The sequence below is a fragment of the Acartia tonsa genome, chromosome 14 (genome assembly GCF_053477335.1).
Source record: "Acartia tonsa isolate MP-2025a chromosome 14, ASM5347733v1, whole genome shotgun sequence".
Lineage (NCBI taxonomy): Eukaryota > Metazoa > Arthropoda > Copepoda > Calanoida > Acartiidae > Acartia > Acartia tonsa.
This window is the reverse complement of record NC_137273.1, coordinates 16,955,390-16,982,402: the sequence shown is the minus strand read 5'-3', so window position 1 is coordinate 16,982,402 and position 27,013 is coordinate 16,955,390. Positions and strand designations below refer to the sequence as shown.

The 27,013-nt window shown below is 32.3% G+C and overlaps 1 protein-coding gene across 1 annotated transcript in view; it reads left to right on the top strand.

The window, feature by feature from the left end:
• The window catches only part of LOC145305343 (uncharacterized), a 31,305-nt gene that overhangs the window by 717 nt on the left and 3,575 nt on the right, over positions 1-27,013 (top strand). Inside the window, exons 2-26 of the mRNA XM_080146960.1 lie at positions 837-919; positions 1,268-1,316; positions 1,773-1,856; positions 2,231-2,371; positions 2,729-2,884; positions 3,160-3,233; positions 3,756-3,916; positions 4,845-4,933; positions 5,576-5,649; positions 7,683-7,880; positions 10,600-10,722; positions 11,397-11,535; positions 11,969-12,033; positions 12,564-12,721; positions 12,854-12,889; positions 13,359-13,412; positions 13,784-14,002; positions 14,521-14,831; positions 15,182-15,358; positions 19,596-19,703; positions 21,226-21,321; positions 22,812-22,945; positions 23,673-23,766; positions 24,836-24,909; positions 26,524-26,608. Coding sequence (XP_080003086.1) covers positions 837-919; positions 1,268-1,316; positions 1,773-1,856; positions 2,231-2,371; positions 2,729-2,884; positions 3,160-3,233; positions 3,756-3,916; positions 4,845-4,933; positions 5,576-5,649; positions 7,683-7,880; positions 10,600-10,722; positions 11,397-11,535; positions 11,969-12,033; positions 12,564-12,721; positions 12,854-12,889; positions 13,359-13,412; positions 13,784-14,002; positions 14,521-14,831; positions 15,182-15,358; positions 19,596-19,703; positions 21,226-21,321; positions 22,812-22,945; positions 23,673-23,766; positions 24,836-24,909; positions 26,524-26,608 — 2,982 coding nt within the window. The remainder of the gene's footprint in view (positions 1-836; positions 920-1,267; positions 1,317-1,772; positions 1,857-2,230; positions 2,372-2,728; positions 2,885-3,159; positions 3,234-3,755; positions 3,917-4,844; positions 4,934-5,575; positions 5,650-7,682; positions 7,881-10,599; positions 10,723-11,396; positions 11,536-11,968; positions 12,034-12,563; positions 12,722-12,853; positions 12,890-13,358; positions 13,413-13,783; positions 14,003-14,520; positions 14,832-15,181; positions 15,359-19,595; positions 19,704-21,225; positions 21,322-22,811; positions 22,946-23,672; positions 23,767-24,835; positions 24,910-26,523; positions 26,609-27,013) is intronic.

Below are 27,013 nucleotides of genomic sequence, written 5' to 3'. Positions count from 1 at the left end.
TTATCCTGTCTTCATATGTATTTTATTATCCAACTATTTATCCATCTGTTTGATTAGGGAAACAGTTTTTTGATTTAACTCTAAAATCAGATAACTATTTGTCTACACAAAGTCTATATGTTAATCTATCTATCTGACAAAAATCAATTTTTTTGTTTCAATCTTTATCTAACATCGTCGGTTGATAGCATGACTGGCAGTCTTACTATGGAAACTTTCCCAATCATTTCTTGGTATATATGTATATTATATATGACTATCTAAATTCTACCTGTCTATATATCTGTATCTATCTATATCAGGTCTGTCAGTCTGTCGGCTGGAACTATATAATAATCTATCTGTATATTTATCTTATCTATCTAGGTCTGTCAGTCTGTGGGTTGGAACTCGGTAAATCATTATCCTTCTATCTATCTAATAATCTATCTGTATATTTATCTATCTATCTAGATCTGTCAGTCTGTGGGTTGGAACTCGGTAAATCTGTATCCTTCTATCTATCTAATAATCTATCTGTATATTTATCTTATCTATCTAGGTCTGTCAGTCTGTTGGTTGGAACTCGGTAAATCTGTATCCTTCTATCTATCTAATAATCTATCTGTATATTTATCTTATCTATCTAGGTCTGTCAGTCTGTTGGTTGGAACTCGGTAAATCTGTATCCTTCTATCTATCTAATAATCTATCTGTATATTTATCTATATATATAGGTCTGTCAGTCTGTAGGTTGGAACTCTGTAAATCTGTATCCTTCTATCTATCTAATAACCTATCTGTAGTGTATATTTATCTATTTTATAACCTATCTGTATATTTATCTATCTATCTAGGTCTGTCAGTCTGTAGGTTGGAACTCTGTAAATCAGATATCCTTATCAGTTCTAGTTGATGTGTTACAACAATATATTCTCAAGTAAGAATTTTATATTATTTAATTTTTTTTATCACCTTTTTTGTTGTTTTGTCCGTCCCCATTTTTCTTTCATTTCTCTTAATTTTTACACCCCCCCCCCCCTCCCCAATTACATATTTTTTATCCCCCCCCCCTTCCATTCCACCTTTACCAGAAATTTGCAGAATATACACTCCTGTCCGTCTCTTTAAGTTACATAAAGTGTCCGCTTAAAATTTTTTTTACAATAGTATCAGCTGATGTTTCAGTACACTTATTTATTAAGTCCCTCCCCCCTTAGCCGGGGATCCCAAGCAGAATATACACCCCTTTGCAGAAGAAAATGCATATTGATTTATTTAATTTCAGATTAGGAAGATCTACTGTGGAAAGAGCAGAATTATGTTCCAGAACAGAGGTAAATATTATAATCTTAAATTATTGTATTCTTAGTGACTTGAAAAATAGCCTATTACCCTCACAGGTACTATTGAAAGCTTCCATAAAATTGAGAATTCAATAGTAACGGTGAAAAGCAAGATGATAACGGACATTTAAAACCCCACGATGTTATGAGAGTGTAATTTCCACCAAATTTATTCTTGTTTAAAAAAATTAGTGGGGATATCAACCCCCCTCTCTATAAGAAGACTTAAACCTCTACGGGAACAATTTGTATAAAGATCCGTGGAGCCAATTATGAGACCTTTCAAACACAAACAAATCGTTACTTTATAATATTGGATAAATTGTGTATTTGTAATGTGTAATGTATGTCCATTTTCATTTTACAAAAGTGTCCTACTAATTAGATTCAAACAATACTAAACTTACTATGGCTATTCAATTAATTTTAATGTGTTCCAACTACTAGGCGAACACGTGGGATGTTGCGTCAGCTATCGAGGATGTTGGAATGGACCTGGACGATCTGGCAGAATTTATTCAATGTTTCCAGGTAATCATATCCGCAGGTTGTTGGGTGAAGTTAAAGATGTTAGAGACAGCCGCATACCATGCATGTGTCTAAAAATGTTGCTAAGGTTTCTATATGGATATTGTTTTGTTTTCTAGCCTTTAAGCCAATTTTATACTCAAAAATCCTTTAAAAATTTTAGAAATTTTTAGGTTTTTACATATCTAACAACATATGTAAAAAATAGAACTAACACTCAAAGTATCCTTTTAGGCACTAATAATCCCCACACCCTTATTTCGGTAAATTAAAAATAATGGGAGGGGGTGCTCAACCCGCAACTTTAGGGAAAGCCTCGATAAAACTGATAATTTATTATTTAATAACCCCAAAAAGAACCAATAAAAATTTTTCAGATACCAAACACACGAGACATCCCAAAATATCCGATAGAGAGCGATGATCAGCTGAACTTCTTGAAACCTGGAAGCCGCGAAGTCCTACAGCGGCCAGTCTATATTCCAGATTATATGCCACCTATGTATCCAGAGTTAGAGGTATATTTTAATAGATTTATTAACCTGGATGATCTATCAGACACTATGTTTTTATTTTTAAATAACCTCTAGAGAGAAAAAATGTTTTTTAACAACAATGTAAGTGATAGAATCAATGGATATATTATTACCTGGATCTTATACCAGATTCTCATGTTCTCTAATAAAGTTCCACCCCCTTTACCCCATCAACATCTATCACATATTCTACATCCATTTTTAAATCAGTCCAATCAATTTTGAGATCTTTGGCACCAAAATACTTTTATTTTGATATATTAAGATCTTTTGGTGATTTTAAACATCCAATCTATCTGTATATCTATCTTTTAATCATATGAACATCTCCCTATCTAGGAGGCCCCGACAACACCAGTGACAACCACAAACTCCTCCAACCTGCTGGGCGGGGAGGGGTCCAATGGGGAGGGTAACAAGGGGGGTGTGACCACCCCCGGAGGGGCCGGAAGAAATATTAAGAGCAGCACACCGGGCGCTGACGAAGGCGGAAAGGTAAATCTTTATTTTTAAGTTATATCAGGGAGAGAGTGGACATTAGGATGTATGTTACACAAGTTTCCAAAGTTTATAAGGTCGTATTCTTGTTCGTTCTCTTAACAACTTTTTTAATTGGTTAGTTTATTAAGATGAATAACTAAACTAGAACTTGATTATATTTTGTAGGATGATGATAATTGTGTATTGAGAGAACTGGGAAGTGTGATGATGACCAGTTCAGGATTCTTTCCTTATATTTTGATCAGTGGAAAATTGTTTTTATTTTGTAGGATGATGATAACTGTGTATTGAGAGAACTAGGAAGTGTGATGATGACCAGATCAGGATTCTTATCTCCATACAGGTAACAAAATTAATCTTCAGCCTACCTAAGTTTGTCCAAATAATTCTAATTTGTCTGATTTGGCGAGAAAAAGCGGGAAACGGCGGTTTTTGGCGGGAGCGGCTGTTCCGCTGCCGTTTCTTTACAGATCCAACTTGTACATTAGTAAAGAAACTTCCATGGTTAATTTTAACACTTTAAATCTTTTTTTATGCTGAGTTCCTTTGAGTTTTAAGTTTGGTTACAAAAAGTGTCTCATCCGCTCCCCCCCCCCCCCCCCCTCTATAATGTTTCCCCCAATATTGAATATTTAGAATGTAACCGAACTGAAACATCCTCTTGTCATATAAGACAGGGGGATATATTCTGCACGGGATCCCCTGCTAAAGGAGGGGGGCGGGGGGGGGGGAGTAAATAAAAAATATGTGAATTTGGGAAAAATTTTTAAAAATAGCACTTACCTGAAACTACCCTAAAAGGAGAACTTAATCGGTTCTATAGTTACCGAAATCTTAAGCTACAGACAAAAAAAAATTTATTTAGGGAAGGAAAAACAGCAGACTCACGAACGCCTTACATACCACCTGACCCGGAGGAGAAAAAAGCGGCCGAAAAGGCAGCCGCTAAGGCAGCTAAAGCTGCAGAAGCAAAGGCAGCCGCTGCAGCTAAAGTGGAAGAAAAGCCGTCAACACCCGATATCCCAGGTATAAGTTTTATAAACAGTTTGTATAAACAGTTAAAACGTCCATGGTTTCAGAGATAAGTAAATGGAATCATACTTTAAAATCTGTCTATATTTCCAAGTTACAACAGACAGACTCTTATGCATATTAGAATCGCTCTAAAGTTTTCAAACTTTTATTGTGATTCTTGTCTATACGTCTATTTTAGATATGTTCATATTTTAGCTAGTTTGATACCATTTTAACATGATGTAATTTTCCTATCATCTTTGTATTTTAAATGATGATTCATATGTCGATACGGTACAATCTTGACAGCGAATTATCCCTTTAATCAAGTCTTAAAGATTTAAGTATGTATATTAAGATATATAAGTTTTCCGGAATTTTAATGTTAGGGGGAGATTTGAAATCTGCATCAAATTTTAAGGATTTTTTATAAAATTCGTTTTTTGTATAATTCTTTATCTAAAAGCGGAAATGCATTTTTAGTTAATTAATTTTGACCAATAGGATAGGTGGATTTTAAACTACCTGCGCTCTAATTGGTTGAATGATGTACGCCATCCAATCAGAGCGCAGATTTTTTAAATCCACCAATCACAGATCCCAAAATTAATTAACTTAAATTGCATTTCCGCTTTTAGATAAAGAATTATAGAAAAAACGAATTTTATAAAAAATGCTCAAAATTTGATGCAGATTTCAAATCTCCCCCTAACTTTAAAATTCCATAAAACTTATATATCTTAATGTATATAGAAAGCATTCTCTATTAAATCAATTTAACGTAATTTTGTTTTGACTTCTAGTGAAAAATTATTTGCTTTTTTTAAGCGCTGACACGTTTTATACCTATTTGTTTTTTCAATTGCCTCACTTGTTGAGATTCGATTTATGGATGTTTGAAATATCTACTTGATATTTTAACTACCTATATTTATTGTAGAGAAAATTTTGGAAGAAGTAATCATCAAGAAAGAGCCGGGTCTGGAACACAGTGACTCAGGCATGCAACATAGGATGGCTATTCCTAAGGTAAATATTAATTGATTTGTCTTATTGGTTTAAAACTTTTAATTTTATTGATAAAATATTTTTTCCTTTCAAAAGTATAAAGGGGTAGTTTCACGAAATGCATTTGAACTTAATTTAGTGAACCGCATATTTTTTTCTGGTTAATTGGTTAAACTACATTTATATGGCATATATTTGAAAAAAATTTCAATTTTCTACCACTTAGTTTTTAAAATATCAAGACTTTAATATCGTCTTTTTAAATTGCATTTATTACAAAAAGACGATTTTCAAGTCTTGATATTTTAAAAACTACGTGGTAGAAAATTGAAATTCTTTCAAATATATGCTATATAAATATAGTTTAAACCATTAACTAGCAAAATATATGCGGTTCACTAAATTAAGTTCAAATGCATTTCGTGAAACTACCCCTTTAGGTCTAGAAACAAAATAATAGCCTAAAACCATTTCCCTAAAAAGCAATCTACATAAAATTTTAGGTTATCATCTTTTTAAATTGATTGTATTATTTATAATGAGATAATTTTATTTAGTTAATTAATAGTGCTCTGTCAAATGCTTGCTTTAAGTCTAAAGAACATAAATTGTACACTTTCAATAAGATAGATAAATTTAAATAAATGAAAAAAACTTTTGTAGCACGAGCCAGTACAAAGATGGGCATCTTCAAACCTGGAAGATATTGTATCATTTATTGTCGACAGAGGGCTCAGGTGAATCTTCATTTTCTATAATATTTTATTAACAGCAGGCAACTATGGCTCTAAAATTTTAATAGTAAAACATTTTCAATGCCTGAAGAAACTTTGATAGATATATTATATAGAATAAAACACACATGATGATAGTTAGGAGGCAATATAGTTTTTTTACTGCTTTATTTTTTCTTCTTTTTACATAGCTTATTTGATTATATATCTTTTGAGAAATGGGGAGTTAGGTTGTGCTAAAAATCCGTAAAAGTGTGAGTTTTAAACAGAGATGGGAAAAAACCAGGTTTTTTTTAAAAAAGATCAAACCAGTGTGGTTTATTTGGTTTAAACCGGTTTTTATTGGTTTTTATTAATAAAAACCAGGTTTTTTTGGGTTTTTTTAATAATTGTTTTGGTTTTTTTAATAATATCCAAATTAAAGTATTCTAATTTAGTATAAAGGGGTAGTTTCACGAAATGCATCTGAACTTAATTTAGTGAACCGCATATTTTATCCTGGTTAAATGGTTAAACTACATTTATATGGCATATATTTGAAAAAATTTCAACTTTCTACCACATTTTTAAATTGCATATATCACAAAAAGACAATTTTCAGGTCTTGATATTTTAAAAACTACGTGGTAGAAAATTGAATTTATTTCAAATATATGCTATTTAAATGTAGTTTACCCCATTAACTAAGAAAAAATATGAGGTTCACTAAATTAAGTTCAAATGCATTTCGTGAAACTACCCCTTTAGTATAAAGATTTAAACTATTAAAAGAATTTTGAATTTTGTATTTATGTTTTTGACTGTATTTTTTACATTATAAAAAGACTAGCGACTAGGCCCCTAGAGGCCTCTAGGGGCACTTGAGGAGGAGAGAGTCGAATTTAATAATTGAATTTTTTATTTTACATTTTGTAAGAAAAAGTAAAAAAAAAATTTTTTTTTGGGGGGGGGGCGAAAAGTTTTTAAAAAAAAATTTTCGGAGGGGGGGTTGGGGGTGTCTCACCCCCAAAGAAAATAGTTATAAACCTTTCCGGGACCTATGAGAAGCTACCCTGTTAAGGAGAACCCAATCGGTTCAGCGGTTAGCGAGATCCTTTGGTACAAACATACAAACACACATACAAACATCCTGTTACTTTATTATAAGGATATAACTGGAAAGATAGGCCTTTGTATTAAAAAAACCATTTAAACCATCCCACCTTGTTTTTTTTTGTTTTTTTTAGCTTTTTTTTTGGTTTAAACCACTTGATTAAAACCACGTGGTTTTTATTTTGCCATCCCTGGTTTTAAAGCTTAAAAACAGTAGTAGAACGATAATATTCACTAAAAATGTTTATTTCTTATTAAAAGAACTTTAGACAATTTTTTAAAGCTAACATAAATTTTTCCGTTCCACTACTGTTTTTAAGCCTTAAAACTCACACCTTTACGGAATTTTAGCACAACTAACTTACCTCCCCCTTAATTAATGTTAAGTATATAAAGCTTGAAAACTATATTCAATCACTTTTTGAAATCTTAATCCTATACCTAACAGGACAATGATACATTGAAAGACATGTTTATGTTTTAAATTATTGAAGCTTAGAGTTAGAGGCTTTAAACTACATTTTCTAAAAGAAATTGAAGGACTTTTCTCAGCATCTTTGACCAAGATATTTGGTGATTTTAAAATTGTGATAAAAAATATTGTTATTTGTTTAATTTTACATGTTTGATTTGGACTACATTGTTGAGAAATTTTCTGCCAGTTTATTTTACAAGATGTGAAATTAAAATAGCACAATAAAATAAATATGCAAATAAAAACCATAATATCACTGAATTGTTTATTGATAAGTAGGTAATAAAAAAGTTTAAGTGTTTAAATTAAAAAAACTTATTTAACTTTAAAACTTATAGATTTAATTTCTATGTTAAGTTAATCTATTGATTTATCTATCCATCTTTTTATCTATCAATCTATTTATCTAATCTACATGATATCTGTGTATCTTACCATCTATTTACCTGTGTATCTATCTACCCCCCAGGTGTACTCAATACTACGCCCACCCCCCTGTCTCTACTCCTGGTGTGCCACCCCCCACCACCACTCTATCTGTACTGTCTGTACACCACCCCCCAGCTGTGAGCACCACCCACTCATACACCCCCTACACCACCCACTCCTCCTCCTCACTCTCAACCACAGAGGAGATAATGTCCTACATCATTGAGAGAGGAGTCAAGTAAGTGGCCCGCAGGGAGAGAGAGAGAGACATGACAATGGCAGATAAATCAACCTTTCCCCCCCAAAAAAAAAATTTTCATAAAAATTGGGAGGAAAGATTTATTTATTGTCCATTGTCCTATCCTTGTATCCCTGAATTGGTGGACCTGCAGGGACAAAGGGATTAGTAAATGGGCCAAATTTAAGGTTTCAAATGGTGGAATGATGGTGATTTGTGAGCACATAAAATTGCAACTGGCCTTTAAATTAACTCTCAAAATTAGCTATTAACTATATTTAGTATTAGTTAAGAACCCCTAAAATGTTCTCTATTTATTTGCCCATCCTATTCCCCCTCCCCCTCTTAAAAGAATCCTTAAGTAGTTTATTTTGAAAATCTTTTTATGTATGGATGTCAATCTCTGGGGTATTTATAAATTATCAATCATATTTTGGTTTGGTCATGATTTCACAATGTAATTTTAAATCGGTTTGGTATTTGGTCAAAAATGTTATGAGTTCCAAAAAGGAAAACAATATTTTCTTCCTTGATTTTAACACAATAATTTGGCAAGCATGGTGATAATTGTCCAAAAATTAAATTGTCCAATATGCAATAAAATATAATGTAAATAATTAGAATAAAAACCTGTTTGTCCCATTTTCTAATCTCTTAATTGTATTTAAAACCTATGATGAACACAAACACTAAAATTATGGTTGATATGTTAAGGATTATTGCTGAATTCTTTTTTTTGAAAATTTTGCACTTTTGTTGGTTGACAAATAAGTTATTATGGTATATGATAATTTGAATTACAAATGAAGCAAATTGTATCTTTTTCTTCAGCCTTGATCCTTTTCTAAAACTATATTACATAAAGGAGGGTTATTTTTCACCAAGTATGCCAAATTTAATTTTGTGTTAAAAGGTCTCTTTAACAGGATAGCAATCCCCTTAATTGTCTACCTAAAATAGTTGTAAACTTATAAATAGGATTTTTGATTAATTCCTTTTTAACCAAAGTAATAGTCTACCCCTGAATTATTTTGGCAAACTTGGTAAGAAATTTTTCCCCTCCCCCCTCTTCTACACATACACATTTTTAAAATATTTTGTTTTAAAAGAGAACTACATAATGGTATAGAATATATAATTTTCCTGGAATTAGATTACATTGTAGGGATGGCAATCATTACACATTTTTCACAGCTTTGGTATTAAAATGGTTGGTTTATTTAAAAGAAATTCATATTCTAAATAAATAAGAATGGAAATTCATTTTGCCTCAAATATTGAATATGCTTTCTGACATTTAATCCAAAATTAGACTTTTAGTGAGAATGTCCCAAAATATGTTTAGTTGGGATTTCAGATTGCCATCCCTTGTTTTGATGCTTAACAACAAATTTTAATGAACTAATGCCCAATTTAAGTGCTTTTCTAGTAATACAAATATGAATTTACTTGGATAAATTAGCATGCTAAATTATGGGAAATGTTACAATATTCTTAATGTCATATAATACAAATTAAGTTCTAATAAATTCCTAAGTAATACTATATAACATTATTGACCCTATTTTATGATTTTAAAAAGATCTCACTAAGTACACTTTTTGCTATTATTGAAATGTTATATGTAAATTATTTGATTGTGTTAATTTTGAATTAGTGTTTTATATCAATAACCCTTTTCAACTATTGTTTAAAGCTGTCTAATATCACAACTTAATCTTTTGTTAAATAGAGTATTAATATGCATGTAAAGAAAATAATAATAATATATTAAATTGTAGCACCCTTAAAAAATATATTTAAAAAATATTGCTTATTGTGACAGATGGAAATTAAAAATGGATTAGGTATAATCCTTTAAATTTGGTTATAGGGTACACCACACATTTCATTTAATAATTTTTAAATTAAGGTAGGGGTGTATATTCTGCACAAGATTCTTTTTTTTTCCTTGCAGCAAATTTTTTTTATTTTTTTCCAGCAAGGAAGGGAAAACAATGGGAAAAAAATTCAGACCTCTTTATTTATTCATATTTTCCCCCCTCCCATATATTCTTTTAGTTTTTTTTTCACCAATTAGGCGAGAATATTGGTGAAAATGTTTTCAGTTTTCTTAATTTTTTCCTTTTTACCCACCCCCCCCCGGGCCCCCCCCCCCCCCAAAAAAAAAATCACATATTTTTATTTTTTACCCCCCTTTAGCAGGGTCAAATTTGCAGAATATACACCCCTGAATTTAGGTTTGCACTTTTATAGTTTTGTTTTCGTGAAAAGAGATTATCAAAAAGACACTGACTTTAATTTGATTAGACTTAATCAAATATTAAAAGAAACAACAAAAATTTTAGATTTAATGTACAAAGAAATGAAACTTTTAAAATGGGACTAGCATTTAACAAATTGTGTTAATTTAAGCAGCACCTTACTGTTGTGAATAAATTTTTTTTATCTATCTACTATAAGTATACATAGAAATTAAACCAAAAACACAAATGTTTAAAGGTAGCATTTGAAAAATTGGACAACATTTTTTTTACTGCTGTAAGATCTAAATTTCAAGGAGTCATATTCTTTGTTTAAAACATAAAAAAATTACATTTATTAACACTTAAAAGTGCATTCCTAACTTTATACTTATCTGCATAAAACAAGGGAAAAACATGGAATAATGTAGTCTAAAATATTATTTTAAAAATTTCATATTTATTGTGTATTTTAGGGAATCAGACAAATTGCCAGCACTTTCAGTTTTAACACCTCCCAAAGCTTCAGGAATGTGGATCAAAATATACTCATCTAGCGGCTACGCCCCCAGAGGCCTCAAGGAGTACTTTAAGTGGAGGTGGTTTTATTCGCCCCCTCCCCCATGTTTTTGTTTTAAGAAGAAAAGTAAAAAAAACTGTTTGAAATAGGGAATATCCTAACCAGAAATAGTTATAAACCTTTCCAGGACCAATAAGGACCATTGTAAAGGAGAATCATATCGGGTTAGCGGTTAGCGAAATCTTTTGGAACAAACACACACAGATGCTATTACTTTTATCTAAGGATATGTTAAAGTAACTGGACGTTTTTGTAATGGGAATAATAACAAATAGAAGAAATTATCTGTATATTTGAAATTTTCGAATATTAACCATTTTTCATCGGATTTTAAATTTATTTGGCTTTAAGTATCAGAAACTAATTTTCTGTCGTTATATAGGTTAGGTATATATGTCTGTAGACAAAAGAGAAAAGTTTCCAAGAAAAGTAGTCTTGTTCTAATAAAGTATTGGTGGAGATTTTTGATTCGAACTATTAAAGTAAAACACTAGAGAGAGAAAGGGTTAAAAAACTGTATCTACCCATCGCACTGTACTTGTGCTGACTCTCAATTGGGTCATTGAAAATCAACCAATGGTGTGGTGTGTATTTACACACCAACAAGAAGCAGAAAACAATTTGTTAGCAGACGAATAAGGTAGGAGGGATACATACATCAATACTATAGAACTGTTGAACATATACCTATAGATTGGCAAATAATAAAAAAGTTCTGATCCACATAAAATTACCACCAGGACCATCCACTTCTGGCAGCACCAGCAAATCTACAGAACCCAAAACTCTGGGTAGACCTCCTGGTTCCCTAAACAAGAATCCTTCACAAAAGGTAAGATTACTTTTTTATGTAAGTTGACCACTCAACTTCTTTTTTAAATTAGCTAGCGGCTACGCCCCTAGCATCTAGGGACTATGTAGGTCATAGCATAGCGGGGCTAGAAAAATAGCTTAAAACCATCACAAGACTAAAATTAGAAAATAGGGTAGACTAAAACCATCTAAGGACTTATAAGATGCCTACTTAAAATAGACAGAAAAAAATCCTACTACTTTATATTTAAAGTTAGGTATAGTAGAAATTATTATAATATATTTTTATATTTGCCCATTTTATATTTTTTAACCTTTCATCAAATTTTATATACAAACATATATGGTAAGTAATGCCTTTTTCCCCCTTTTTTTATTAACTAAAAAGACATATTTAAATGTATCAAGAGTGCATAATTTCTTGAATTGCCTAATCAATATCCTATTTTAAGAAATTGTTGAAAGAACTGGCAAGAGGTGAAAAAGAGGCCAAAAGAAAACCCAAAGCCAGTAGAAGGTAAACATATTTTTTTGTTACTGTACCTAATGATAATTGCTTTATCTCTTAATGCAAAATTGGTTCATTGGTTGTCTAATGTTAAATCCAAAAAGTATAGGATATAATATACTTTCCCTTTTTTTAGTTTTAGAAATAATAATAATACAGGGGTGTTTATATATTCTACAAAATTAACCCTGCTAAGGGGGGGGGGGGTAAAAAAATATAAAAAATGTGTTGTTGGGGGAGAAAAAATGAAGAAAAAAAATAAGAGAAAAGAAAACATTTTTTTCCATTTTTCTCCCCTCCTTGGTGAAAAAACTAAAATAATATGTGGGAGGAGGGGATAATATAAATAAAATAAACTGAAATTTTTTTTCCATTTTTCCCCCTTCCTTGCTGGAAAACAACCAGGAGGGGAAAAAAGTTAAAAATTTTGCAGCAGGGGAATAGAATTAATCTTGTGCAGAATATACACCCCTGCAATAATATTGTATATGCAATTTCTCATTTTTACCCAGTGTTTTCATACATTTCATTATATTTAGATTGGGATCCCCCCATTCAGCACAGCGGGATAATCAGATCCCCCCGCCCCAACATTTTGGAGCCAAGCTGCCCAAGATGAAAAGAATTCCCAAAATTACCGACAAGGACATCAAGCTGCCAAATCAGGAAGCTTTGGCTGCTGCGGCTGCTAATCTTAGTAAGTGTGTCTTTTTTTTATGTTGAATTTATCAAACTTCTAAAGATAGTTGGTTTGAAATTTTTTTTCATGGGGAAACAGTAGGAATAAAATTTTGGTTAATTTAATTTAATATATTGACTTATTTTGCAGGTGCCCTGGGTCAATTTGGTCCTGGTCTTATACCAGGTAAGATTTATGTCATAAAACTTTGATTTTCTCACTGTTTAATATTTGGAAATCATAAATGTTTTTTTTTTTCATTTTCTATTTAGCTAGTTTTAATATTCAAAATAGATTTCCATTCCTTTGATTGGTTTATGTATGAAAGGACAGTTAGTTTGTTTTAATTTTAAAGGTTGTACAGAAACTCTCAAACGATTAGAATTAAAAAGGCTTGAATAATTTTCTACTGCAGAAGTTTGTTCTTGTTAGTGTAGTATAGCTGTATGCCGCCGCTTTTTTTAATTTTAAAGGTACAAGTTGCTAAGGGAGGGAAAAGATAGCTTAAAACCGACCCAAGATATTTATTATGCTTACCTGAAAGAAAAGCAAAATCAATTCTGACCAGCAATTTCTGAGATCTTAAGCTTCAGATAAAAAAATCCATACTACTTTGTATTGTAGATTTTGTGATATCTAGTCTTATTTTTACTAGGAGCAAATCCAATTTTGCCACCTAACCTATATGGATTCGGAAATTTCATACCAGGTAATGTTTCATATTTTTCCAGCAATAAGAATTGTTGTAGAAAATATAGCTTTTTCCTTTGCGCGCAGCTACTCTCATAGTTACTCTTGTTGAGGGCGAAGTATGTTATGAAAACAGCCTTAAACCACCCAGAGACATCTATAAAACTTGATTGATCTGATTTTTGGAATACTGATTCTTAGGACAACAATGTACAATGTTAGAAGCGAATCATCTATATATAAAAAAGTCCTAAAAATGTAAATGTAAGAAATTTTACACATATATATTCTGATAATTCAGTTATGACACTCTACAAATGTTAATATTCTTTTGTCCTACCGTTTCAAGGCTTCGCTTTCGTGGATGTTGTCATCCTTGTTTTTTTTAAGGTTTAAACTCATTATTACCCCCTGGGTTCCTACCTCACCACCCCCCTCCCTCTGTGGACGACAACATCGCCGCCTCTGACCAAGAAGAAGGGGAGCTGGAGGAGGGGGAGGTGTCCCCGCCCCGCGCAGTATCACCTCCCACCTCCACACCACCTGGGTTCATTCCAAGTTTTCCGGGAGGCTTACCCCCTGGTCTCAGCATTATTGATATCACAAAGGAAATTAATCTTACAGCTCATTTTTAAACAATTTATGTTATTAAAAGCGGATACGCCCTAGCATCTAGGGGCTATAAAAGTAGCTTAAAACCATTACAGGACCTATGTGACAAAAAGGGGAATAATAGCTTATTGTCTATAACTAATATACTATCCCATCCCATTCCCTGTGTAAAGAATTATCTTTTTAAAAGGAGGCAGTGTGTTTGTCTGTGTGCACGGAAGGAGCCTGGAAAACTGGACCGATATGTTTCTCCTCCACGTTAAAGTTTCTTAGAAGGTTTTATCTATTTTTTGGGAGGATATCTACACTCTTCGAAGGGGAATAAATGTTTTAAAAATGTAACTTTTTCAATAAGCTAAAATTGAAAATGTATGGTAATCATCCTCCCCCGTCGTAATCCACCATTTACTTTCTTTAAGTGCCCCTAGAGCTCAAAATATATAACTTTGTCCGTTAGAATATTCTAATAAAGTTTTTTAAAATTAACGAGCTGTAATTTGAATTTAAACAACAGGTTAAAAAGGAACCTTCCATAAACGAAGAAGAGAGAGAAAGAGAGCGAGAACGGGAGAAAGCACGAGAACGAGAGAGAGAGAAAGCGAGAGAGATGGAGAGACAGGAACGTGAACGAGAGAGGGAGCGAGAGCGCGAAAAAGAGCGGGAGAGAGAAAGAGAACGCGAGCGGCAGGAGCGAGAGCGCGAAAGAGAAAGAGAGAGGCTGGAGCGCGAAAAGGAGAGGGAAAGAGAGAGAGAAAGAGAAAAGGAGAGGGAGAGAGAAAAGGAGAAAGAAAGAAGAGAGGCAGAAAAATTGGCCAAAGAAAAGGAATGTTTTACTTTTAAAAAATTGAAAGTAAAATGTACTTTTATAAATACAAAGTGCCTTGTTGAGCAAATAACCCCCCGCCTTCTTTTTTTTATTTTTAAAATAATTTAAAAAGAGGGAAGGGTTAGTTTTTCATTTGTTTGTTTATTCAGGTCAGGTTAGGTTATTTCAGGTACAGGATAGCTTTGCAGGGTTAGGGCACCGCACGCAACGCCCTGCTAGGTATATAAGAGAAACTGTCGTGCAAATCATTTTGAATATATAATAATGAAATAATTGAAAGCCTTAATCTGCTACAAGCGTTTTATAATGGTCTAGTAGAAAATTAAAAAGTAAAACAAAAAAATCAGGAACGAGAAAAATCTTCGAGCGAAAAATCCAAAGATAAAGAGGAACGAAAAGAAAAGAAACACAAAGAGAAAGATAAAGAAAAAGGAGATAAAGAGAAAGGGGAGAAGAAGAAGTCTAAAAAAGAGAAGAAAGATAAAGACAAGGATAAATCAGCCAAAAAAGCAAAGAAAGAGAAAAAGGCATGGTTTGGTCAATGGCTAAGCCTTGATATTTAAGTTTTGGATATTTTTCGATGCTTATTAAAATATGAATTAAGAAGTAAGGGGGGGGGGGAAGTTCTGCCACTTTCGCGTAAACAGTGTGCAGTGGACTAGGTATTGATTTTAGATTATAGGTTATTTAGGATAAAAGTTTACTTTTGGGTATTAGTTCACGTATATTTAATCATTTTTTGAATAGGTCTCCAGGTTCAGGTGCTGCAGGCTGGAAGGTCGTTTCTGGACAGGTAAAAAAATTAAAAAAATTTTGTTTGAAGAGTTAGAGAGCAACTTATAAAACAAAATATGCTTCTTTTTGAATGTTATTAACATATCTGCAGAAAAAATTAAATTCGGCCTCCAGGTTCAGGTGCTGCAGGCCTCCAGGTACACTCTGGACAGGTAAAAATTTAAAAAAATTATTTGAAGAGTTAGAGGTACACTTATTAAACCAAATATGCATCTTTTTGAATGTTATTACCATATTAGAAGAAAAAATGACAATTGGCCTCCAGGTTCAGGTGCTGCAGGCCTCCAGGTACACTCTGGACAGGTAAAAATTAAGTTTTCTTATTTGAAGAGTTAGAGGTACACTTATTTAACCAAATATGCATCTTTATGGATGTTATCATCATATTTGCAGAAAAATTTAAAATCGGCCTCCAGGTTCAGGTGCTGCAGGCCTCCAGGTACACTCTGGACAGGTAAAAATTAAGTTTTCTTATTTGAAGAGTTAGAGGTACACTTATTTAACCAAATATGCATCTTTTTGGATGTTATTACCATATTTGAAGAAAAAATGACAATCGGCCTCCAGGTTCAGGTGCTGCAGGTCTCCAGGTACACTCTGGACAGGTAAAAATCAAAATTTCTTATTTAAAGAGTTAGAGGTACACTTATAAAACAAAATATGCATCTTTTTGGATGTTATTACCATATTTGAAGGTAAATTGACAATCGGCCTCCAGGTTCAGGTGCTGCAGGCCTCCAGGTACATTCTGGACAGGTAAAAATTAAAAAAAAAATATTTAAAGAGTTAGAGGTAAACTTATTAAACCAAATATGCGTATTTTTGGATGTTATTATCATATTTGAAGGTAAATTGATATTCGGCCTCCAGGTACAGGTGCTGCAGGCCTCCAGATCCATTTTAGACAGGTAAAAATTTAAAAAAATTATTTAAAGGGTTACAGGTACACTTATAAAACCAAATATGCATCTTTTTGGATGTTATTATCATATTTACAGAAAAAATTCAAATTGGACTCTAGTTTCAGGTGCTGCATGCCTCCAGGTACACTCGGGACAGGTAAAAATTAAAATTTCTTATTTGAAGAGTTAGAGGTACACTTATTAATCCAAATATGCGTGTTTTTGGATGTTATTATCATATTTAAAGATAAATTGACAATCAGCCTCCAGGTTCAGGTACTGGAGGCCTCCAGGTTAACTCTGGACAGGCAGATAAAATATTTTTTAATACTTTTTAATTTGGAAACCTTACCTGGATCCTGTTGACTGCTGGTTGTTGGTAGCCAGTTAAAAAATCCTAAATGGTTATTTTTGAATTTATAGGAATGGTTTCTAAAAAGAAAATGGCTAAATTATAATAATTTAGTATAATATAGCATTTAAGGCTCCAGACAGGCTGTAGGCGGCCTCCAAGAGCCTGCTGGACAGGTAAATCAAATGTGTAATCTTTTATTTAAAAGAAAGGTATACTATGTAGAAATAGAAAAGAAACTTTATATAAAGAATTAGAGCATAAAATTTGCAATGTTATCCTAAATAATATTCACATAACTTTCGTCATTTACTTATTTCCAGTGAACAATAAATTTTTCTTCATTTTAGAACTCTGAAAAAAATATTTTACAGATCAAATTATCTTTTTTAAAATATGTACAACTTACATTATCAAAAAGAAATACATTATTTAATAAAATCCTGCTTAACTAGAAGACTAGATTTTTGTATCTTAATACTTTGTATTTAGAATATAAAAAAAACTTGTCAAATCATACAAATACATTATATAACAAAATACTGCTTAATCAACAGACTAGATTTATTTATCTTAATACTTTATATTTAGAATATATGAATAAAAATTGTCAAATCATACTTATTCATTACCAAGAGAATGTAAAGTTAGTATATAGGGAAGAGCAATTCAATCCTGATTCACTATCTCTAACAAATCTTCTATTTCAAAAAGTACTTCATTTTTTTCAACAACAAGTAAAACTACATGTTTTTCAATATAATCAACATCTACCTCATAGATTGGACGACTATCATCATTTACATAAAATCTATTGCCAATCTTATGGACAGATATATTATGTCCTGTATTATTTATATCAGAATCGTGGAGTCTTGAGGAAAATTCATTTAATTTGTATGTTAAAGAAATAGTATTACCCTCAACTTAAAGAAAAAATTAACCATGAATACCCAGATTGCCTGTAAATGCAAATATATTGATAAGAAATTGATAAAGTTAGTACTTACCCATTCACTTGTATGCATGCATAAAAATGATAAGAATTGTGTAAACAGACCTAAAGAAAATAATTTTAAATCATGAGCAAATGAAAATTCCTCAAGCTAAGATGCAAAATACAAGATATTACATTTAAATCATTAAAATCAATCTGAGCTTTAACTTTATGTCCAGTCTCGTAACTCAACCTGTTTATTTCTATAAAAGTCAATCTTCCCTCCCTTCTACCAAATATCAAATATTACCTTTATTGGAATTTACCTTGCCAGCGGCCACAAGCAGTCACCAGTGGTCACCAGGATCCAGGTAAGGTGTCCAAATCAAAAAGTATCAAAAAATTTTATAACTGCCTGTCCAGAGTGTACCTGGAGGCCTGCAGCACCTGAACCTGGAGGCCGATTGTCAATTTACCTTCAAATATGGTAATAACATCCAATAAGTTGCATATTTGGTTTAATAAGTGTATCTCTAACTCTTTAAATAAGAAATTTAAATTTTTACCTGTCCAGAGTGTACCTGGAGGCCTGCAGCACCTAAACCTGGAGGCCGATTGTCAATTTACCTTCAAATATGGTAATAACATCCAATAAGTTGCATATTTGGTTTAATAAGTGTATCTCTAACTCTTTAAATAAGAAATTTAAATTTTTACCTGTCCAGAGTGTACCTGGAGGCCGATTGTCAATTTACCTTCAAATATGGTAATAACATCCAAAAAGATGCATATTTTGTTTTATAAGTGTACCTCTAACTCTTCAAATACGAAATTTTAATTTCTACCTGTCCAGAGTGTACCTGGAGGCCTGCAGCACCTGAACCTGGAGGCCGATTGTCATTTTTTCTTCAAATATGGTAATAACATCCAAAAAGATGCATATTTGGTTAAATAAGTGTACCTCTAACTCTTCAAATAAGAAAACTTAATTTTTACCTGTCCAGAGTGTACCTGGAGGCCTGCAGCACCTGAACCTGGAGGCCGATTGTCATTTTTTCTTCAAATATGGTAATAACATCCAAAAAGATGCATATTTGGTTAAATAAGTGTACATCAAACTCTTCAAATAAGAAATTTTAATTTTTACCTGTCCAGAGTGTACCTGGAGGCCTGCAGCACCTGAACCTGGAGGCCAATTTTAAATTTTTCTGCAAATATGATGATAACATCCATAAAGATGCATATTTGGTTAAATAAGTGTACCTCTAACTCTTCAAATAAGAAAACTTAATTTTTACCTGTCCAGAGTGTACCTGGAGGCCTGCAGCACCTGAACCTGGAGGCCGAATTTAATTTTTTCTGCAGATATGATAATAACATTCAAAAAGAAGCATATTTTGTTTTATAAGTTGCTCTCTAACTCTTCAAACAAAAAATTTTTAATTTTTTTACCTGTCCAGAAACGACCTTCCAGCCTGCAGCACCTGAACCTGGAGACCTATTCAAAAAATTATTAAATATACGTGAACTAATACCCAAAAGTAAACTTTTATCCTAAATAACCTATAATCTAAAATCAATACCTAGTCCACTGCACACTGTTTACGCGAAAGTGGCAGAACTTCCCCCCCCCCTTATTTTATTTTAATTTTATGCTACTTCTACATGATTGATATCATTTTTAAGTATGGCCAAAAACCGGTTTTAATCCAGCTGATATTAATCGGTTTGGAAGCCATAGTAGAAAATAACCACTGGTGACCAAACCCATGTGCTAGGAGAAAAAGAACAAGAAAGACAAGGATAAGAAGAGCAAAGGACCCAAAATATTTAATCCAGAGGATGGGGGAGTTCCCAAGCTTAAGATTAAAACTGTACCTCCCAAGGTAAGCAATTATTTGTTGACAGGGTTTTTTTGGGGGGGGGGCGGATGGCGTGAAAATTTTAGGTTTTCTGAATTTTGTTTGGGATGAGTGTGGAGGGTTAATCTAATTTTTTTTTTACATGCAGTTCTCGGAGGTCGGTGAATACTACTTTACCCCCTCCCCCCCCCCTCCCTCATCTTCCTTAAACGTCCTTGAACGATTGGGTTTAACTCAAGATGAAGGAAGATCTCGATCATAACTATTTTCGGATAGATTCACTCCCTCTCTTTCTCCATTCCCTTTGAACTGGATGGTTCTGGATTATCTATTCCAAAACTTGTTAGCGATAAGGTGTTTATACAAGTGCGCCAATGTTTTTTTATTATAAAATTGTTAAAAAATGACATCTGTTTGGTTTTCCTTTGCAATTAAGCTTTTTTTTAGGTACAGGGAAGGTTTTTAACTATTTTGGGAGAGCGTATCTCCACCCTCCCAATTTAAAATCACACCCCCAAATTTTTTTACTGAATATTTCTTATTAAAACTCAAATTAAAAAGTAGAAGGGCGGTTGACTTATCCCCCTCCCACCTAAAGAACACCTAGAGGCTTCTTGGGGGCGTCCGTTGCCCCTAGTCTTTCTTAAAATAAAAGCTATGTCTTGCATTTTTTTTCAATTAGGTGTTTGATCACGAATTTCATAAGTTAAAAATATTTTTCTTATTTAATTGTTATCCTAATAAGATAAAAGTTATGCTTGAAAATTGTTTTAATAGCTATTATTATATGTTGCATTTTTAGATAAACGTCAGAATTTGCGTCATTTGCGTCATTTCTATTTCAGATTTTTATTACCCGTCATCTTAACTCAAGGTTTAGAAACGATTGCATTATGGGAGCCGGTTCTACCCCATACCTTATTCTCTTCCCCACTTTTCGTCATGAGTCATGTTGGAAGGGTGACGCAAATTTCAGATCCCAGATTTCACGATTTGAAAAAAATATATCTTTATATTATAGCGAATTAAATAATCTTGCAAGCATCACTTTTATCTTAAAGAGAAATATAGTAAATCAAATAGCGAAAACTGAGATATGAAATTTGCGCCACCCTTCTAATATGACGCATGAACGCAAGACGTGGCATTACTTTGTCCACTATCCTTTGAACAAGGGTTTATTTTTATTGTAAAAACTAAGTTATCAGTTATTCTTATATTTTTGTATTTTTAGCCATAAGTTTGTCATAAGCAATAGATTCGAGAAGGTTGCGTGATAATAATCTAACAAATTGCGACTATTTAATGAGATATTAGCGTTATTGTTTTAAAGTTGAATTATAAATACCATCTACGTCTTAACTTTTAATAAGGTATAAAGTCAATGGAGGTTGCGTGATAATAATTTGATAAGTTGCGACTATTTAAACTTTTCTAGGTTGAACCAGAAGTACCATCTACACCTAAACTTGTTATAAAGACTATAGTCATGATGGAGGTTGCTGGATGATAATCTGGCATATTGCGACTATTTAAACTTTTCTAGGTTGAACCAGAAGTACCATCTACACCTAAACTTGTAATAAAGAACATAGTGAAGGAAGAAACTCCTGCAAAAGAGCCCAGCTCAAGTTCGTCTAAAGTAAGATATTTTATCAGTGCTATTTCCTGTACGTACGGTTTTATTATTAGAAATAGCGATGAATATTAACTGAAAACATGCAATGTTTTCCTCAAATTTTAGACTTTAAGGTCTGGACATTTTTGAGATCTTGTTGTACACATGTTAAGACTCGAATACATCCAGCTAATTTAGTTTGTACAAATCTATTACCTAGAGACATTAGACTATAAATGAATCTACGACAGTCTGCCTAAAAAGAAATACCTATAGTTTTTACTTCTTTCACCAATTCAAAGATTTACAATGCTTTCTTGTCTTTTGTATAGCCCTAGGGACCTCTAGGCACATTTTCTTGAAGTGTAAATGGAAAACAAAAAATGTGTGCCCTATAAGAAGAAAACAAAAGTTTTAGACATTTATATCAAGATTAAATCCTGAAATTTTCAAAATATTCTAACGAGGGTTTTTTGAGAAAATAATTAGATTTGAAAATTTCAAGTTCAATTTTTATCCCCTAGCAGTTACAGCATAATCATGACAAGAAAAGCAAAGATTATTTATTTAAAATTTTGAACAACTTTGCTTTTGTGAAGTCTTTCATTAAACCTCTTTATATATGATTAATTTAAGGCTGAATTTCCGTGACCTTAGCAAAGCAACCGATAAAAATGGCCATTAATTAACTCCCTTCAGGAGTAGTTTTATGAAGAACTTTATAAAAGCAAACTTGTTCAAAATTTTAAATAAATAATCTTTACTTTTCTTGTCATGATTATGCGTTGACTCCTAGGGGATGAAAATTGAACTTGAAATTTTCAAATATAATTTTCTCAAAAAACCCTCGTTAGAATATTTTGAAAATTTCAGGATTTAATCTTGATATAAATGTCTAAAACTTTTGTTTTCTTCTTATAGGGCACACATTTTTTGTTTTCCATTTACACTTCAAGAAAGATGTGTAGGACAGTTGTCCCCAAAATGTTCTACAGTTTGTCTTATCCCTGGGATCCCTGAGTTTACAGGATAAACATTTTCTTAATTTTTCAGGGGGGTAGGGGACATTGCGCTGTTAATTACACTGGTACCCAAAGTTTTATAACCACTTAATCTTATTCGTTGGCTAAGAAACTGAGGGTTAACTTCTTTTACTGAATTTTGATTGATTAGTTCAAAAGTTGTAGCGTCCTAACGTTGAGACCAATAATATTAATCTACATTAATAGAAGATATAATTTTTATTGTTCTTATTTGGGATTTATATTAATTTATCGTTCATTGTCTTATCCTTGTGTAACTCATTAGAGTAAAACACTAGAGGGAGAAAGGGTTAAATAAATGTATTTCCTTGTGCCGACTCTCAATTGGGAATGAAAATCAATTAATTGTGAATATTAACACAGCCAAGTAGCAGAAAACAATTTGCTAGCAGACTAAAAAAGACATCGGAAAAGGGGGGGAAGGTAGTTATCTGTATATATATCTATACTAAACATCTGTTTGTTTTTCAGTCTTTGCCGCCACCAAGTTCAACCCCTCGTGGCCGACCACCCAAAATAAAAGAAGAGAAACACTCACATAAAAGAAAACGAGAAGAGGATAGTAAGTCAAGAAAGCACCGAGATTCTAAGCGGCATAAATCCAGGTAAGGATTTGTATGGGTGTTGAATATTTCATTCAGTATAAATTCCATTGAATTAAAAATATGGAACATATGGTGTTTAGGTATCTGACATTTTTTTAAAAGTTGTAAAGAAAATTTTTTGGGCATTTTTTGGTAAGCGTAGCATCTCTGAATTGATTTCTGTAGGGTCTGATTTTTATTAAATCTATCTAAATATATCTCTTTCTTATTACCTATTTATTTTTCACTAGTTGGCAATTTTATTTCAAGTTGCAATAAACCACATTAAGATAATTTCGCAATGTGGATTTCGCAAAAAATAACTTGAAAAATCATCCTTATATCTTAAATAGCAGTCGAGAAAAATTATAACATTTCCCCATTAGCGTTACGGACTGATGGCCTGAAATACAGCCAGACAGACTAAGTTAATTAAAGAAATCTTTGCTATTATGTAAGATTATGATTTTCAGGTGTTGATACTTTGACAAATACATGATATTAGTTATCTATCGCAACGTATTGAAAACAGCTTTCCGCGGATATTAAAATGTACAGCATTAGATTAAAACTATTTTTTTTACCCTTGAAGTGCCAAAGGCATGGGCTAAAAAATCTGGTTTTCATGTTATGATTGCACATTTTTATATTCGTAGAAAACTGGATATAATACGATGTTATACATGATTTTTCAGTTTAGCTGAGAACCGGTTCTTATCAACCGGATATTAATCGGTTTCAAATTTAGGGAGAGTATAGATGATGATGATGATGATGACGGGCCAAGTTCAGGAATCATCACAGAAACTGTTGGCAGCTACACAGATGAATCTGGCAATACGGTAGGTCATTTTAGCCATTCTAGAGATCCTTAATAACAAGTTCAGGAATCATCACAGAAACTGTTGGCAGCTACACAGATGAATCTGGCAACACGGTAGGTCATTCTAGCCATTCTAGAGATCCTTAATAACGAGTTCAGGAATCATCACAGAAACTGTTGGCAGATACACTGATGAATCTGTCAACACGGTAGGTCATTTTAGCCATTCTAGAGATCTTTAATAACAAGTTCAGGAATCATCACAGAAACTGTTGGCAGCTACACCGATGAATCTGGCAACACGGTAGGTCATTTTAGCCATTCTAGAGATCCTTAATAACAAGTTCAGGAATCATCACAGAAACTGTTGGCAGCTACACAGATGAATCTGGCAACACGGTAGGTCATTTTAGCCATTCTAGAGAACTTTAATAACAAGTTCAGGAATCATCACAGAAACTGTTGGCAGCTACACAGATGAATCTGGCAACACGGTAGGTCATTCCAGCCATTCCAGAGATCTGTAACAATTTAGGTCAATTTAGTGATAGTTGCTAGAATTGACTTAGAAGTAGAGTAAGATTTTTAAATATTACTTATTGCATTTTGATTGATTGATTATATCTGCAACATCTTAATGCTACATTGATAAATTTACACTGCAGTAATACATTAATGCCATTTCTGAGATTTCATCAACATGAGTCTTTTTCAATTGCGAGTCGTTGAAATTTTTGATTGATTGATAATACCTTTCCTAAAATTAGCTTAAGATTTAATTTAATTTGATTGATTGATTGATTATATCTAGAACAGTTTAATACTAAACTGAAAAATCCATTCACGCCATTTTTGAGATCTTTATTTACAAGATTTACATTAGAGACCTTCCATAAAATTAGCTTTAAAACTCTTTTTTTTATATTGAAACCTGGAAGCTGGAAGCTACAGTGATGAATCTGATTCTATATTTATTGAGAATCAATGCTGCATTTCCCGTGACATTCAACAATTCATGATCCTCTGTCCATAAGATTTCTATCTGTCTATCTATTTCCTTCCTGCTATATATATTTTTTCTCTCATAGATATGGATCTGTCCAGCTTGTGGTAAACAGGATGATGGATCTCCCATGATAGGTTGTGACGAATGTGATGATTGGTAAGTTCTATCAAATTAAAACATTTTAATTTTTAAAAGCGAAGCTTTTCTCAAAGAAGATAAAGTATAGAATAGAATCCAGGTAGAAGATTCTGCCTGGCTAGCCTGAAATAAAATTGGAACTTTTGAAAGCCCTAAATGGCTACAAGGCTAAAATCATATGATTTCAGATATTATCGAGAAATGTTATGAAAAATAAATGCCTTTTTTAATAGTATACTAAAAGCCATACAGCCAATCGTCCAGCCAAATTTGTCCTATTCACAATGGATTTAAACCTTATAGTATTAGCAAAACTTTAAACAAAAATTCATTTCAACATGAATTTAGTAAAAAAATGACTTTAAAAATATTTGGTTAAGAAATAATGATCACGGCATTTGTATTAGGGTTGCGCATGAATTTGTTTACAAAAAATCCTTAGCAGCTGATTTTTAATTCTTTCAAGGTCTGAGAGTAAAAGATGTTTATATCCAATTATATATTTTTAAGTATTTTAATTTCAATTATTATCATAAATTATTTTATTAATTGTTGAGTTATACGCAAGTTACGTTTACATTTCGTAATCGAGTGATTACGCAAGTTGCGTCATAAAGTACATTGACAGTGGTGAAATGTAAACAATATTAGATAAACATAAATTTAATTTCTATGCAGTAGAGACATAAAGTTAGAGGAAAAATCTAATACTTTTCGATATATTTTCATTAAAAAGATATTATTTCAGTTTTGTCCCAACTTGACATGTGTACCATTCAAGTTTCATATTATGTTTTTATTGCGCAAGCGCAACTTTTTTTCAATATTCCCTAAAATATTTGAGGTTTTCATTTCTATTCATCCTTATTCTATGACTTTTCTTTAATTCGGGGCGGTCTGTCTGTTTGGAACGGTTGGCTCTTTTCGTTAATTTGGACAGGTTAGAATTGTCCTATCGTTTTCAAACTTGGCATGATGATTCCTAAAACAATTAGGTACCTTTTAGATAGTGTAGCAACTCCATAATCTTTATCAGAATGTCCGTATGTCCATTTATAATATGTTGATTTTTAACTTTTTTGGCAACAATTTTTCATGTATGTAATTGTCCTATTCATCTGTAATTTGGGATACTGATTCCCAAGACAACAAAGTACAATATTATATGAGAAGCATCACTATAATCAAGTCCAAAAAAATATAAGTATGTCCTCTAACAATATGCTGTATTTGAGCAATTTTGCAACATATTTACTTACTATTTTGTTTATACTTCTGCTTATTCAGTTCTGACACTCTACAAGTGTTATTGTTCGTTTGTCCAAATTTTTTATTTTAGATCTTCGAATTTATGGATGTTGTCATCCTTGTTATGCAGCAGTTATGAGAACCTTTTCTTCTACCATAAAGTCAGCTAATTTCAATACATGATGCTAATCTACAGAGAGGGGGTTAACTATTATTGGGCTGTTTATTATACTAGTCCCTAAAGTGTTAAAATAACGATTTCTTATTCTTTGGCTTATCAACTTTGGGGACTTGTATTGAATGTTGATTGGTTGGTTTATTAAGTTGAGTGTCCAAACACGTCAACCATTAATTGTAATCCACAAAAGGGTTATTTGATTTTAGGTATCATTGGTTATGTGTTGGTATAAATGCCGAACCTAAGGACAATCAAGACTGGTTTTGTACTAGATGTATTGCTAAGAAAGGGGTAAGTTATAAACAGAAATTTAAAAAAAACATTTATTCTTTACATTTTTCGTAAAATCAAGAGAAAAAATAACGTCATTTTATTTATTTTCTTCTATTGGTCAATTACTAAAAAACTAAATAATTACTATGTTAAAAATAAATAATTTTTATCCAGCAAAAATAGTAGGTAGGTATATAATGACAAAGAAAGTTTTATTTATCCTTTTTGACGCTTTTCCTGAATACCTTCAATTTTTTGTATAGGTTGTTTTATCCTTATACTACATACCTTCTTTTGGGTGATCTACTATAACCTACTGATAAATAGCTTAAAACGTTCCCTAGATCAGACAATAGATCCCCAGATTTTTAAACTGATTATTAGTTTAGTTGTGCTTTTAGGGTATTTACCTTTGGTACATGT